At 47.2% G+C, this 15,792-nt stretch overlaps 1 protein-coding gene across 2 annotated transcripts in view; it reads right to left on the bottom strand.

Moving 5' to 3' along the window:
• Positions 1 to 3,355: 3,355 nt before the first annotated feature.
• Positions 3,356 to 15,792, bottom strand: part of CD2AP (CD2 associated protein) — a 137,742-nt gene continuing 125,305 nt past the window's right edge. For both annotated transcript variants that reach the window (XM_088467274.1, XM_088467275.1), the window contains 3 exons: positions 14,845 to 15,047; positions 6,105 to 6,168; positions 3,356 to 5,793 (listed from right to left, as the gene is read on the bottom strand). In XM_088467274.1, coding sequence (XP_088323400.1) covers positions 5,752 to 5,793; positions 6,105 to 6,168; positions 14,845 to 15,047 — 309 coding nt within the window. In that variant the 3' untranslated portion in view covers positions 3,356 to 5,751. The remainder of the gene's footprint in view (positions 5,794 to 6,104; positions 6,169 to 14,844; positions 15,048 to 15,792) is intronic.

The following is a 15,792-nucleotide window of genomic DNA, read 5'->3' as shown; positions in this document are numbered from 1 at the left end:
TGTTGTTTTTAAATATTGGATTCCCGGCGAGTCCGCTAATTATCATTATATAGCGGCTTTCATTCATTTACTTACTTTCTCTATGCCAGCTTACATACAGGAATTCTATCTATCTGTTGTTCCCTTGGGGAGAGCAAGGAGGAACGGTGTTTATTGATGACCAATATCACCACTGATTACACTGTACAACAAATTAATACTTTTAATTTGTTTCCTTTCTAAAAATAGTCATATATTACTAATTTGAGGTCAAGAAAAACTAAAATGATTTCAGAATGTTTTTACTAGCTCTATTTTTTGAGCTACACTACTTGCACTATACTGTATGTACATTAGTAATATAGTCATAGTGAAAAGCTATTTTAAAATAATTGATATTTCCTTGATAGAAAATAAATAACAGTTGTTTTAATTCCATTAATCACAAATAAGAACACAAAACGAAACAAACATACAGCATAGGAAAGTACTATGTAATATAGTGGCCTATTGATGGGGGTGCTTTCTCTTTGCTTGTCGCTTGTACTCCTCTTCTGGGGCATCTCTTGTCACTGTCCAACAGTAGTGATCACCTGCCCTGATATCTTTGTTCCATTGCTGAAATGTCTTGGTGGAATCGCTCCCTATGCTTGTCACTCAGTGCACCACAGTTATCTTGTGTGGGTAATCCCGTGAGTCGCATATATTTGAATAGGGGAGGGGACAAATAACTGATTCATTTAATTGGGTCATTATGCCCCGCCCCCTCTGCGCGGAACGCAGATTGCTGGTAAGACTCTCTCCATTCTGCCCACTGCACTAGGAATACCCCTACATCGTCATAAATGGGCTATATCTCGGAACTCAGAGCTAACGGAGTTTTAAATGTCATATTCATTCTCTGTATGCTGAAATCAATTAGAAGTAACTATTTTCACATCGGAAACATTTTCATTGTTGTGCAGTGTTATTGGGACAGTTCGTCTTTCTCTTTACCCATCAAGGGGTTACATTGTTTCAACACTAGAAACAACACGGATATTTATGTTACTTAATGAAAACCTGTATGAACATCTCTTACACTGTGCAAATGTGCTTTTTGTATTTTAATTTTATATGGTATATTCAACAGAGTTGCTTTTTATTGACTGTGATATATAACATTTGAAGTCAATATATAATTAAACCCAACACTCTTTCTATTCAGCAGTTTGCGCTGGTAACTTTCTTTTGCCTGTGCTACGTGCGAGGCTCATCCCCTCTGTTCTTGCGAGCAGCAGATGATGTTTTAGGAATCAGGAGATTGATTTACAGAGACAGATTGTGAAGTGGTTTGGGAGCGCCTAGTGCATACTACATTATCCTCATCTCCATTTTTGTATAGTGTAATATGTGAGGATTAGTGAATGTGCGTGTAAGGATCCTACGGTTAGGAGTGTGGTACATAGTTGTCATAGGGGCAGGGCCGATGCCACCATTAGGCAGCTGTCTAGGGTGCTGGGATCCGGTTAACACCACTGAGTCTGCCCATCGCATTACTAAAAATGTCCAGACACATCCCTGATGTATTCAATGTAGACGGAGGCTATTGAGCTTTTAAGATGCTGCCTCCGCACTTTCACATGAGGGGCTGGGAAGTGGGTTTTGGGGGGGAAGGGGGGGGTTGGGGGCAGTGGGATGAAGTTTTGCCTAGGGGGCCGAGAAACCTTGCACCGGCCCTGCATAGGGGCTTGGGGAAATTCTCCTGTGGATTAAGATATAGGAAAAAGGTCGACAGTGTCTAGATAAGACACCAGATGTTAGACAGTCAATAGATCGACAGGGACAAAAGGTTGACACATTGGTGTTTGCTTTTTTTTCTAGCCTTAATCTTCACTATAACCCTAACCCTCCCTAAAAAAACAAAAAAAATCATGTGTCAATCATTTTTGTGTTGATATTTTGTACATGTCGACCTTTAGTGTGTCGACCTTTTGTTCCAGTCGACCTATTGACTGCCTAACGTCTGGAGTCTATCTAGACATTGTCAACTTTTTTAGTGTCTATCTATAGTCCGGTACCTGTAGTGAGGGGACATTAAACTTTTTTTTTTTTTTTTAATTTTTTTTTTTTTTTAATTACCTTTTTTATTTGTTTAAAAAAAAAAAAAAACACCTTCAACTGAAATAAAACAAGTGATACAGGATCGACATCTAGTGGTGAGAATAGATATTACCATTGTATCTACTCTACAGAGGTTCAGTAAAAATGGATAGTGTATATTCTGCACATAGAACAATGCTTCTGTGTATTGAGTGGAACCTAACATAGGAATTTGCACTGCCAAGGTTTAATAGTTCATTATTCATGGACTTCCCATGTAGCAGTGGTTCCCGGTCTCTAGACTAGTATAAAAGATTAAAGAACGTCTACAGAGACATAACTAGAAATGCATCCTGGGAGAGAGAGGTCAATCCTGATGGGTCCCAGAAAAAGTATTATAATTATAAAATGAGTGTGATCACTGCTAAGGGTACCAGCATAGGGACAGCCAGACGCATCGCTTGTGTAGGGCCCGCTAGCACTACAGCAGGTGGGCAACCGCCATGCTGCCCCCAAGGCATGGCACCCTGGATGATGGCCCTGTACAAATACAATGAGCACGGACTAGATCAAAGCTTCACAATCATATATTGGCTTTGTTTAAAATCAAGTCGGTTTATTGAAAAGGTTTTACACTGTGTAAGAAGGGACCCATTTATCATTGTATGTTTGAGGTACAACTGTATATTATGGTTTCTCCCGGATATATTAAGGAGGGGCCGCAGCAGGTATCGGATATCCCTCCCTTTCTGCAGGCACCTGCAGCCCCCATAGGTTTCTATGGGGGACGTGCTGCTGCCAAATTTACCAATATCCGGAATGTGATGAATTCCAGATACTGGCCCCCAACGCCATCTGAAGATGGCGTTAGCCGCTGTAGCCTACGGGCTACACCGCGCATAATTGGCCTCCCCAGCTAGCAGAATGTTACGGGACCAGGCTTGCAGGGAGGGGCTATTTGCTGCATATTGTTTGAGAAATTCACATCTTTACTAGTCAAATTATGCTATTTAAACCCAAGTGCATAAATATTAATTGGGAGGGGGGCGTACCAGAGGTTCTGCTAAAAGTCATTGACCTCTATTGCTGCTAATGATGGCTTACAGAGAATGGATGGCTGTATGCTGAATGTCATGTACCTGCCAGCAATGGGTGTGGCTAAAAACAGGCACACCCACTTATTAAAATGGGCGTCCACACAGGTGTGGCCAGGTAGTGTATACAGGAATTATTAAGACCACCTTTGTGCATCAGGGATTTTGTAACCAAGTTAATAAAGAGGAGAAACACGGAGTGAAAATTCAATCATTTTATTATGCCCTGAAAGCATGCATTATATTACAGCACCTGTAAACAGTCAATTCAATGCGCTGACATAAAGCAGCTTCGTGGGATTTGGAATGTTCAGTATAAATTTCTCTTTTCCTTTGTCCACATAAAACAGACATTAGTGTGACACTTTGCATGGCTACAAACATCCATAGCAGCTTCCAAAAAAAAAATTACTTTTGTTAAATTATCTCTCATTGCACTTTTATCAAATTTATTGCTACATTAAAAAAAAGGCCATTTATAATTTGTTAAGATATTTTACATTTTCCCATTATACTGATTGTCTACATGCAGACGCCCGTTCAAAAAGAACAAGTCTGAGCATGCTTTAGAGCAGGGCTGTCCAACTGGCGGATGTGGCCCGCCACCCTCCCAGACCTTTGTAGAGTACGGTATGAGAATTTCCTTATAGCATTCGGTGCTCGAGCCCATGCTTGCAACATATATTGCTGCCCTCTTCATGTAAATACTTGGGACAGCAATGCTTTAGAGCAGCGACGAGCAACGAGAGATCTGCAACTGCTGCGGTAGGACGTGGTGTAGCTTCCCAGCACCTGAATAGCCACAGGGTGCCCATGCCTTCATGCCGGTTAGCCTTCAAGGAGCTTGACAGTCTTCATCCTTGGTTGGACATCCAAGAAGCACCCATACAATAGAAGGCCGTAGTGACAATGAGGCAAGACAAGTACCCGTCTAAGGCAGCAGAAGGTGGGTGGGGGAGAGGAGGGTGTAGTGGGTTTGAACTATAGTTCCCTCTAGCTGTTCCCATTACTGCTGCCACTCCACCAATAACGGACAGTCGTAGGAGCGTACAGTGCTAGTGGCTGACGTGTAGGTTACGCAGAGAGAACCATTCTGATAGAACACTCTGCTTTCCACGCCATGCGTTTTTGTCTCAGCGTGCTCCTATAGAGGGCAACACTGAACCTGTGCTACACCAACACTGTGCGTAGCTACTTGATCGGAGGGGGAGCAGCAGTGAAGATTGGTTATGGGGGGGGGAGTGCTGGCACCTATGAAAGGCCAGGTAGCAATTGCTAGAGCATAATATTTATATGGCAGAGAGGGTGGAGGCGAGGGAGCAGAGCCCACCTCAGGCAGGGTTAGGAACAGTCCCGGGTGCCATAAGGTCAGCCGAAGAAGGCAAGATGCATGTGTATAAACTTTAAGCCAAGGTACCAATTACCGATTTCCATTTCAATGAAGCAGTCCCATAGCAGCTAATCAGATACTGGTGTAAGAAAATATATTACAAAATAAAAACCGAAACATGACAAAACCAATTCGTTTCTCTCATATAGACAAATCACCAACATTTTAGAAGAATATAATCTTAAATTCAATCATTTATACTGACACTTGGCTGAACGGATTTTAGCGAAACAAAAAAAAAAAATATATGAATGAAATGGGAGTAAATGAATACACAATTATTCAACGATTTTCTGTGCATATACCAAAATAAGTATTGCATAGGGCTAAAAGGGCCTCGCTCATCTACGGCAGGCTAATTGGCCTTGGGTTAGAAACAGCAGATTCAATTTTGAACACAAAAACGAGGAAACCGAATCAGGAAACGGTTTGTGGAATGATTTTTTCGCGTACGCGAAAGGGTAATTATCCAGTGTAAGTGCAATGCTCCCATTAAATTGCATTGATTAACACAATCCCTTGTACATATCCTAGTGCAAGTGACTTAATGTTTATATATTATTAAATAAACTAAAAAAAAAAATTTTTTTTAAAAATGATGTTTTACTTAATATGCATGTGTCAGATGTTTCCAACACAGTAAATTAACAGATTACTATTCTATATAAATTCTAATTATACACAGCTTGTTATTAATACTCGGGCTGCGCAGAGGCACAACTGTGGGCGTTTCGGAGTAAGAAAGCTAAAATATACAGGAAAAAAAAAAAAAAGTAATGTCAAAAATATATCTCCCTTTCCAGGTATAGGAAAATATCAGCTACCAAATCATCTAAGGCTATTTTGGACCCCTGATAAGACTATATTACAGATTATTCATAAAGATATATCACCTTATTCAGAGCATAAACAAATTTAAAAATGACAATATAAGTATTCAATAAAAGTCTGATAAAGAAACTGTCTCTTTAAACGAAAGTTCAGTAGTATATTCCAGCAAAACCAGGACCGCGAGGTTTGCAGCTCCAGCACAGGAACAAGTTAAGGCCCCTTTCATCTTATTGGCAAAACAAAACGGAAAAAAAATGGTCTTCTTTTGAGTTACGTAATATTATATGTTAATCATGTTTCCCATGAACGTGTGAAAACAGATAATTAAATATCTGAAACGGACGTCGAACTCCGAGATGGCAGGAACAGGCTGCCTCATGTCAACTGCATGGCTTTCTTCAGCTTGTCAATATCGCTCTAAGGGGGGGGTGGGAGAGAGAGAAAGAAGACTATTTGGTTATTTACAGTGAGATGAAGTTACAGTGGTTTCCAAACTCAGTCCTCATGGCACCCTAACAGTCCAGCTTTTCAGTATATCCATGCTTAAGCACAGGTGACTTAATACCCCAGTCTGTTTGATCAGATCATGTATGCACAAGCATAGATATCCTTAAAACCCAGACTGTTAAGGTGCCTTAAGTAACGAGTTTGAGAACCCTTTGATTAGTGTACACATCACTCCTATACATCTGCTCTGTGAAAGCACCGAGGTCACGTCATTTACTTACTTCTAAACTGGTACGTAGCTGTCTTTCCTCTTCTAATTCTCTTTTTATCTTATCCAGCTCTTTCCTAGACAGAAAAAAGTTATTACATGTAAACAAGCGAAGTACTTTGAGCAAACGATTGGTATAAAGTGCTACCTATGGCAGCATTATAGAATGTAATGAACAGGCCAATATCAATATGAAGGAAAGAATAAGAAAAAAAAGAGAGAGAAAGCTGTGGTCAGTGTTAGTTATTCACTTACAGTAATAATTAGGCTGATGATGAAAAAGTGCAAATATAATATTAGTTATTCCATATTTATAATAAAATAACCTATTATGCATGACCAAGTAAGACCATATATTATTCATCAAACTTAGATACGATGAGATTTTTATATTCTAGGCTAGTTAGTCGAACTAGTCAGATGGAATCTCCATCCAATCACAGACTGAGCGAAAGGTTCTCACTATCAACGTCCATTTACTAACCTGCTATATAGAACATAGATGGATTTGGGGGGAGGCACTGGGGAACGTGCCCCAGTCTCCCGTGTCATTTTTTTGTGCATATTTTTTTTCTTCCACTGTCCTTTTAAAACGGTCCCTTAGCGATCAAAGGGGAAGTCAGAAGGACCGGGGGGAGCCCCACTCCCACAAGTCCCATGCGCCTCAGCCTTATTTCCTGGACGCTGGAGCAGCCAGACTGAGCAGCAGCGGCTACAGGCAGCCACACAGTAAGAGATGCTGGATGGGACAGGACTGCTATAGAGGCGTGGGCAGCAAAATATGGAGGGAGGGGGGATAATGACACTGCTATAGATGGAAGAGTTGAGATAATATGAGATATGGTAAGAACTTACCCTTGTTATCTCTATTTCTACGAAGTCCATAGGGTTCCACAGGATACCTTGGGGTATAGGTGTGACGTCAGTCGCAGGGCACCAAAGAGTTAAGCTTTCAGCCTCCCAGGATGCACTAGGTCCCCCTCCTATACCCCGCCCCCGGGCCAAGGCACCTCAGTTAGTTACCAAGCCATAGGCCGGAGGAGGAGAAGGAAGAGAGAGAACAAAGATCTGGACACATACAAGAATCACATTCTCACCAGAGGGAGACGGAAAACCGGTGACCAGAGCAAAGCCCATCTGCAGCACAGGTGCGACAGGGCGGGAGTCCTGTGGAACCCTATGGACTTCGTAGAAATAGAGATAACAAGGGTAAGTTCTTACCATATGTCATATTTTCTACTTCAGGGTCCATAGGGTATCCACAGGATACCTTGGGGATGTCCCAAAGCAGTATCCTTTAAGGGTGGGGACGCTCCTGTGCAGAAAGGAGAATCCGCCGCCCGAAGGAAGCATCCCGAGAGGCGAAGGTGTCAAACCTGTAACACCTCACGAAGGTATGGACAGAGGACCACGTAGCGGCTTTGCAGATCTGGACTGCAGAGGCACCACGTCGAGCTGCCCACGAAGGACCCACAGACCTAGTGGAATGAGCCTTCAGAGAAGGAGGAACCGGTAGGCCTTCATGAAGATAAGCTTCAGAAATAGCCATACGGATCCAGGCTGCCAAAGTTTGCTTTGAAGCAGGCCAACCCTTCTTACGGAAGCCATAGAGGACAAACAATGCATCCGACTTCCTAAACGAAGAAGTGCGGTCAACATAAGTCCTTAAGGCCCGCACAACATCCAAAGAGGCCTCACCCACGGAAAGACCCGGTGAGTTAAAGGCCGGTACAACGATTTCCTCGTTAACATGAAACTGGGAAACGACTTTGGGAAGAAACTCGGGCCGAGTGCGGAGCACTGCCCTGTTCCCATGAAAAACCAAGAAAGGGGGTCTACAAGAAAGAGCCCCTAACTCAGAAACACGTCTGGCCGAAGCAATCGCCAGAAGAAAAACAGTCTTAGCTGTTAGCCATTTAAGATCCACTGAGCCCAGTGGTTCAAACGGCGCGGTCCTTGGAGAGCCGTCAGGACCACAGCCAAATCCCAAGGCGCCACAGGTGGAACAAAGGGCGGCTGAATGCGGACAACACCTTGCATAAAGGTGCGCACATCCGGGATTGTAGCAATCCTACGGTGAAACCAGACAGATAGGGCCGAAACCTGTACCTTCAAAGAAGCCAGGCGAAGCCCATGATCTAGTCCCGCTTGCAGGAAGGCGAGAATCCGAGACAAACGAAACTCCCGCGGTGCATAACCTCTCGGTCGACACCACTGGAAAAACGTATGCCACACGCGATGGTATATCCTCGCGGAAGACGGTTTCCGAGCTCGCAACATGGTACGCACCACAGAGCTGGAAAACCCCCGGGACCTCAGCATGGCCGTCTCAACAGCCACGCCGTCAAAGACAGCCGCGTCAGGTCCGGGTGAAGACAAGGGCCCTGAGACAGAAGGTCCGGTCGTAGCGGCAACCGCAGAGGACTGTCCACGGATAGACCCTGTAGGTCTGAGAACCAGTGCCGTCTGGGCCACGCGGGAGCTATCAACAGGAGCGTCCCTCCTTCCTGTTTGAATTTCCGGATTACCCGTGGAAGAAGGGAGACCGGAGGGAACAGGTATGCTAACCGGAACGTCCACCGGACGGACAGAGCATCCACCAGAGACGCCCCTTCGTCTCTTGTGCGAGACCCGTACAGCGGCAACTTGTTGTTGTGCCTGGACGCCATGAGGTCGCTCTCTGGAAGACCCCACCTGTCCACCAGCAGTTGAAAAACGTCCGGGTGCAGGGACCATTCCCCCGGATGAACGTCCTGGCGACTTAGAAAGTCCGCCTCTTAATTGAGCACTCCCGGGATGAAGACCGCTGATATGGCCGGAAGATTGCGCTCCGTCCAAACCAGGATCCGAGAGACCTCTACGAGAGCCGCCCGACTGCGGGTTCCTCCTTGCCTGTTTATGTAGGCCACGGTGGTAGCGTTGTCCGACTGGACCTGCACCGGGTGACCCTGGAGAAACCGATGTGCCTGCTGGAGAGCATTGAAGACTGCACGGAGTTCCAAGATATTTATGGGAAGCTCCGCTTCTGTCGGCGTCCACCTGCCTTGGAACAAGTGTGGACCCGAAACCGCTCCCCAGCCCCGAAGACTGGCGTCCGTTGTCAACAGGATCCAATACGGGACCCAGAACGGACGTCCCTTGTTGAGGTGGGTCGTCTGTAACCACCAAGCAAGGGACAGGCGAACCTCCGGGGTGAGCACAATCATCTGGGACTTCAGAGACTGAGGCAGCCCGTTCCACTTGGACAGAATCAGGTGCTGCAGAGGTCTGGAGTGAAACTGGGCGTATTCCACCATGTCGAACACTGACACCCTGGAGCCCAGTAACCTCATCGCCGAGTGTAGGAACACCCGGCGGCTGTGCAGACAACTGCGCACCCTTGACTGTAAAGCAGAGATCTTGTCCTCCGTCACAAAGATCCTTTGCTGTCCCGAGTCCATTAAGGCTCCAAGATGCAGACTCCTCCGAGACGGGATTAGAGTGGACTTCTGCCAGTTGATTAGCCAGCCGTGCCGTTGCAGCAGTGCAATGGTCAGGTCCAAGTGGCGTAACAGGAGCTCTGGAGATCCTGCCACCAATAACAGGTCGCTGCGGATTGCAAACCTGAGGAACTGTTGATGGCGCAAAAGAATAGGGACATGCAGGTAAGCGTCCTGTATGTCCAATGACACCATGTAGTCCCCAGGTGCCAGCTCCAGAATGATGGACCGTAGGATCTCCATCCGAAACTTCGGAACCCGCAAAGACTTGTTGAGTGCTTTGAGGTTGAGAATCGGACGATACGACCCATTGGGTTTCTGTACCAAAAAAAAGATTTGAATAGAAACCCTGGCCCCTCTGGGAGAATGGAACAGGCACTATAACTCCAGCCTGGAAGTGGTTCCAAGTACGGCAACATGCGAACTCCCTGCAGCCGCAGAGAAGCCACCATGACCGCCATCACCTTGGTGAAAACACGTGGTGCTGTCGCCAGGCCAAAAGGGAACGCCCAAAAAGAGGGCGTACCCGTGGGAGACCACCTCCAGAACCCAAATGTCTGTCGTAGTGACCGACCAACACCGGGCGAACTGCAGCAGGCGGCCTCCCACCCTGGGATCCCCCAAAGGGAGGCCCGGACCGTCAGGCCGCAGGCTTGTCATCTGGCTTGGGGGCCGGACGTCTGGTACTCCATGCCTGTTTCCGGGGCTTGACCGATTTCTTAGGGCCAGCCTGTCGAGGAAACGACTGTGGTTTGGGCCTGCCCTGTGCCCTAGATGACCGAAAGGACAATGGTCCAGAACCAGAAGGAGCAGCGGCCGACGGGAGATAAGCAGATTTGGCTGCCGCCAGCGTGGTCACAATCTTATCCAGATCCGGACCGAAGAGAACTTCTCCGGTAAACGGCAACGCTTCCAGACCTTTCTTGGAATCTGCGTCCGCCTTCCAGGATCGCAGCCACAAGGTGCGACGAGCAGCTACCGCTGCTGAAGAAATTCTAGACACCAGAGTACTAATGTCTAGAGCCGCCTCGTTGATGTAGGTGGCCGAATCACGGAGATTGCCAATCAACTCCACCTGTTCGGCCGGACAGTCGGATTCAAAAGAAGCCTCTAATGAATCCTCCCAGCGCTCCATCGCTCTGGCAACCCAGCAAATGGCCATAGCCGGCCGTGCTGCCCCCCCTCTGCAAGGGAGTAAGCGGACCTCAGGCAGATTTCTACCTTGCGGTCCGTAGCATCCTTAAGGGAGGACATGGATGGCATCGGCAATGTGGCACTACGGACAAGACGGGTCACGTGAGAATCCACCTGTGGAGGGGATTCCCACTTAGCAAAATAATTATCCGCGAACGGATAAGCCACCGCCAGGCTTCTCTGCGGCTGGTATCTTTTGCCAGGTTGTTTCCACGCCTCCTCTAAATGGTCCACCAAATGACCCGAAAGAGGAAAGACTGTGGCATCGCCCTTCACATCTTTGAAAAAGGCATACTTAGATTTAGCCGCTGGGGGAACTTCGTCCTCAATCACCAAGGCTGTGCGGACCGCCCGAATAAGTCCAGGAATATATACTTTGGACTTAGCATCAGCGTCCTTAGTATAGAGAGGTTCCTGATCGTAAGGATCCAGAATCTCCCCATCATCAGACGTCCCTTCGTCATCCTCATAAGGAGCGGACAGGGACGCCACCGGCCTTTTATGAGGCCGCATCACAGACTCCCCTTGCAACACATCCGACAAGTGCTGTACAGAACTCGTCAGGGAGTTAACCCACGCTGGCTCCTGAGAACCCGGGAGCGGGGAAATAGGGAGACTGTGGGGTACCACCAATTGTCGTGGGAACCCCTGCATGGGTGACGACACCACAGACTGCTGGGACAAACCCATCGGAGTAAACGCGGGCTGCGGAGCTAACTGGCCCACTAAAGCTGTTAACGCCTGAGCGAAACAAGCCCAGGGCGGCTCCTGTACCGGTGCTGTAACCGTAATAGGCCGCGCCATGGACAAACACTGCCGGCAAAGGCCCTCCGCGCTACCCTCCCCCTCCGCTAACGGTACTTTGCACGTGGTACACTGTAGCCGGAGGGGAAAATCACTTTCAGACATGATGGCACCAAGTATGTGACCTCTCTCACCAATTAAGTATTAAATAGGCGAGAGACCACCCTGCAGCACCGCACTGCAAGGGCTTTAGCAGAAAGAACAGGGACAGTAATAAAGCTGACAGTTTTGAGAAGATAAAGTTACAGGCAGCAGCGCTAGCACAGTCACATACAATGCAGAGAAATAACAATTCCTGCACTAACAGCGCTGATCACTCAACTACACAGACACAGGGCCTGGTAGGACACAGCGCTGCATACACAGACCTGAGCCACAGCGGAGGAGAGGTATGCGGGGGGACCCAGACCACGACGCTTCCTTCCAGGCTTCCAGCAGCGTTCACCATGCGTTGCAGAGAAGATGGCCGCCGAGGAGCAGAGAGAAGCTGGCCTGGGGGAGGAGCGCTGACACAGGACCAGTCAGCACAGTGCAGAGAGGGCTGTGTGCAGCGGGGGAGGCGCCGGCTGTGAGACAGGGAAGGCGCGCTTCCCTGGCATGCATTTAACCCCTGGGACGCTGCAGCGCTCCCGCTCTGCTGCGGTCCGCTGTCCCAGGGGGTAGTGGAAGCGCAGGTTGGTCGCCTGGCTCCACGCTGCAGCCAGTCCCCAGGGAGCCCCCTGCCTGGGGACTTAGGACCATGTGATCAGCGGGGACCCACCGCGGGACCCCGCTGCTTACCTCTGTCCCCCATCTGGGGTCACCGCTAGCTGTGACCCCAGACACCCACCAGCATCCCCGGATCAGTACCGGCGTTCTGGTATCGGCGGGGTGTAGGGAAGACAGCATGGACGTCAGGACTGACTGTCCATGCTGTTCATCCAGATGTGCAGCCACAGCTGCATGAAGAAAAAGCTTCAGGGGCTCTTCTAGCCCCCACTCCAACAGGTGCACCCGACTCCGGCCGGGCACCAAACTAAACTGAGGTGCCTTGGCCCGGGGGCGGGGTATAGGAGGGGGACCTAGTGCATCCTGGGAGGCTGAAAGCTTAACTCTTTGGTGCCCTGCGACTGACGTCACACCTATACCCCAAGGTATCCTGTGGATACCCTATGGACCCTGAAGTAGAAATGGGAGATTTGGAGAGAGAGGGGCTGCTATGGAAATATGGAGAAAGGCGGCTCGTGTGGCAATAAGACTGTTATGGAGGGGCAGCAAGATTTTAAGGGAGGGGGACTCAGATGGCAATGAGACTGCTTTGGAGGGGACAGTGAATTGTGAAGGGAGGAGCACTCAGGGGGTGATGAGACGGCTATGGAGGGGAGGCAGTGAGATATGGGGAGAGTTTGGCTCAGGGAGAGAGGAGACGATATGGAAGGGGAGGCAGAGAGCTATGGAGGCAGGGGTAAGAGAGCTATGGAGGTAGGGGTCAGTCAGCTATGGAGGTGGCAATGAGAGAACTATGGGGGGCAATGACCGATAAGGAGGGCGGCTCAGGCGGATGATGAGATTGCTATGGAAGGGGAAGGCAGAGAGACATGGAGAGAGTGGGGCTCATTAATTGGCCACCATTATCCCGAGTGGATACATTTTTATGTATTCTAAGTGTTTTGTACATTCTACCTGTACGGTGGAACACTTTTTTAAGGTTCTCTATTAAATGTTGAGTTTTATATTATATTTACTCATCATATCAATATTTTTTCAAAGGGTGCCCCAGAATAGGCATAATTTGTCTTTCCATTTTACCTTGAGCAAAAAAATACCTACTTATGTGTATAACACAAATCCTATGTGTGCACCACCAACCAAGAGTTATCCAGGACCTCCCCAGTGATAAACTATGTTGGTTCATAATGATCGAATTATAAATTAACTTTTCCCTCAATTGCTTGATGCATGACTAGTGCAGACTCACCCCTCTTTTTCTTAACCCGCTACATACACGGTCACTGCCCTCAGTATGCAGCCCTCCACAAAAGTGGTATGTACAGTAGCTGCCTGGTTATCTGCCAATCACTCATACGCTAGTGAAGCTAACATTGCTGTTAGTTACCACCTTGCGAGTTTGAGGGGGGAAGATGTATCTTGCCTTCTAAAGAGTGGAGAAGTTGCCTATAGCAACCAATTGGCTTATACCTATAATTTTATAGAATGTACTATATATAGGCTACATCAAAGCTGACTGGTCGCTGGGGGCAACATCTCAATTCTTTAATAGGCATGATACATTGTCCCTTAAGTGTCAAAGTCTTTACACAGGTGGAGAGATATCAAATGGTCTACAAGTGGCCAAGTGGAGGTGTTTCCCATAGCAACTAATCAGCTTCTAGCTGTCATTTCATAGAACATACTAGATAAAAATAGCTAGAAGCGGATTAGTTGCTAGTGGGAACTTCCCAGATGGTTTGATACATTTCCCCTGGAGTTATAAAATAACCCTATACTCACTGGCGTATCTATAATGGGAGGGTTTGCAGTGCACACGGGCCCCTGGACCAAAGGGGCCCACACCACACACCCATATAATTACATTTACTTCTTTGGGGTCCTGCGTTGGCCGGCGCTGCAAACACAAATCACCAGTACATTGGTGCAGCGGCCATTTTCCCGGATACTTGCCACATGCACAGTAGAGAAATCACTGGGGACATGTTGTGGGTACCATATTCCTGGAGACCAGTGCATGCACAGTAGAGAAGTCACTGGGGACATGTTGCGGGTGCCATATTCCTGGAGACCAGTGCACATGCACAGTAGGGAAGTCACTGGGGACATGTTGCGTGTGCCATATTCCTGGAGACCAGTGCATGCACAGTAGACTGGCAGTGCAGTAGACTCTGGATTTGTGTCAGAGAGGAAGGGGCCTGCACATGGGTCCCCCTCCTGTCTTTAATCTCCCCTGCCTCTTCTATATGTGCTGATGAAATCTATATGGCACTGGTAGGACCAAATCATTATTGGGTCTGTAGGCGTCCGGTCTCATTCACATTGTTTTCTTTCATTGTCAGGCAAGCAGAAATACTATTTTACCTAATATATTAAATAAAATGGAAATTCACAGATACGGTTATAAAAAAAAAAAGCCCAGTGCAACTTCTATCCGGTAAAACCATTTTTTTTGCATTCTGGCACAAAATGAATTTTATATGGAACGATCGCAGCAGCACAAATCGAAATTGTGTATAACACCTATACTGTATATACACAGTTACTGAGAGGCACAGCACCAGGTACCTATGTTCTTTTCTGAGTGAATCCACGATAGTTAGCAGCTCGTTAAACTGGGCCCGTAACTCCTCCACCTCGCTCTTCTTCCCATCAAGGAGATCGTGTTTTGCTTTGACATCCATAAAGCCGGGACTTAAAGGGGTGGTGCTCGGTCTTGACACGGTTGACGTGGGAGTGAAAATAGGGGCTGGGGATGTGGAAACGGATGGCTGAAATGAAGAATAAATAAATAAGCTGAAAACAGCCGAGCGGTTTAACCCGAACAGCACAAATACAGAAAACATAGGAATAAGCTCATTGTCATAGCCGGCGACAGGCCACCTAGTCTCTGCTTCACAAATCACGAGAGGGCGATGGGTCAGGTGGTTGTCGAGTAGTCTAGAGCTACTATACTACCAGTTGTGCCAGTCTTACTGATAGATCACATTTTGTAAACATTACTTTTCCGAACCTTGGTAAACCTTTAATGCACTTTCAAATATAGTAAGACCAGGGGATTCCAACATGTCGGTCTAGAGTGATGACTGTCACTTGGACAATACAATGTAAAATTGCTGCCCTCATGAGGAGATGCTGCCCTAGAGTTAGAGTCGTATTGCTCTGGGTACACGTTGCTTAAGGTGTACCCAGCTTTAGAGATATATAGGTGAAGCTTGCACATCTACATGATCATTTGTTAGTAAACCTCTGCTTGCTACAGACCTACCCTTCCCAAACAACCAATACTGGCTTAAACACTGGTAAAGATTAAGTTGTAACTTGTTTATCTATCCTCCAATCAAACAGGCAAATCCGCCTTGTATCAGGGGTGACATCCCCCTTCTATTACAGTTATGTGCGATACGTCCATGTGTCTGGGGCTAAGGGGCTTTCGTCCCGCTGACATTTTTTAAGTCAGCGGTCGGTAAGTTTGAAATAAATTCCACTCTATGTACAACAAAGCTGGATGCAGAC

This window comes from Taudactylus pleione, unplaced genomic scaffold (assembly GCF_031769625.1).
Source record: "Taudactylus pleione unplaced genomic scaffold, aTauple2 ptg000070l, whole genome shotgun sequence".
Lineage (NCBI taxonomy): Eukaryota > Metazoa > Chordata > Amphibia > Anura > Myobatrachidae > Taudactylus > Taudactylus pleione.
Note: the sequence above shows the minus strand (reverse complement) of the source record. Positions and strands in the feature narration are given on the sequence as shown.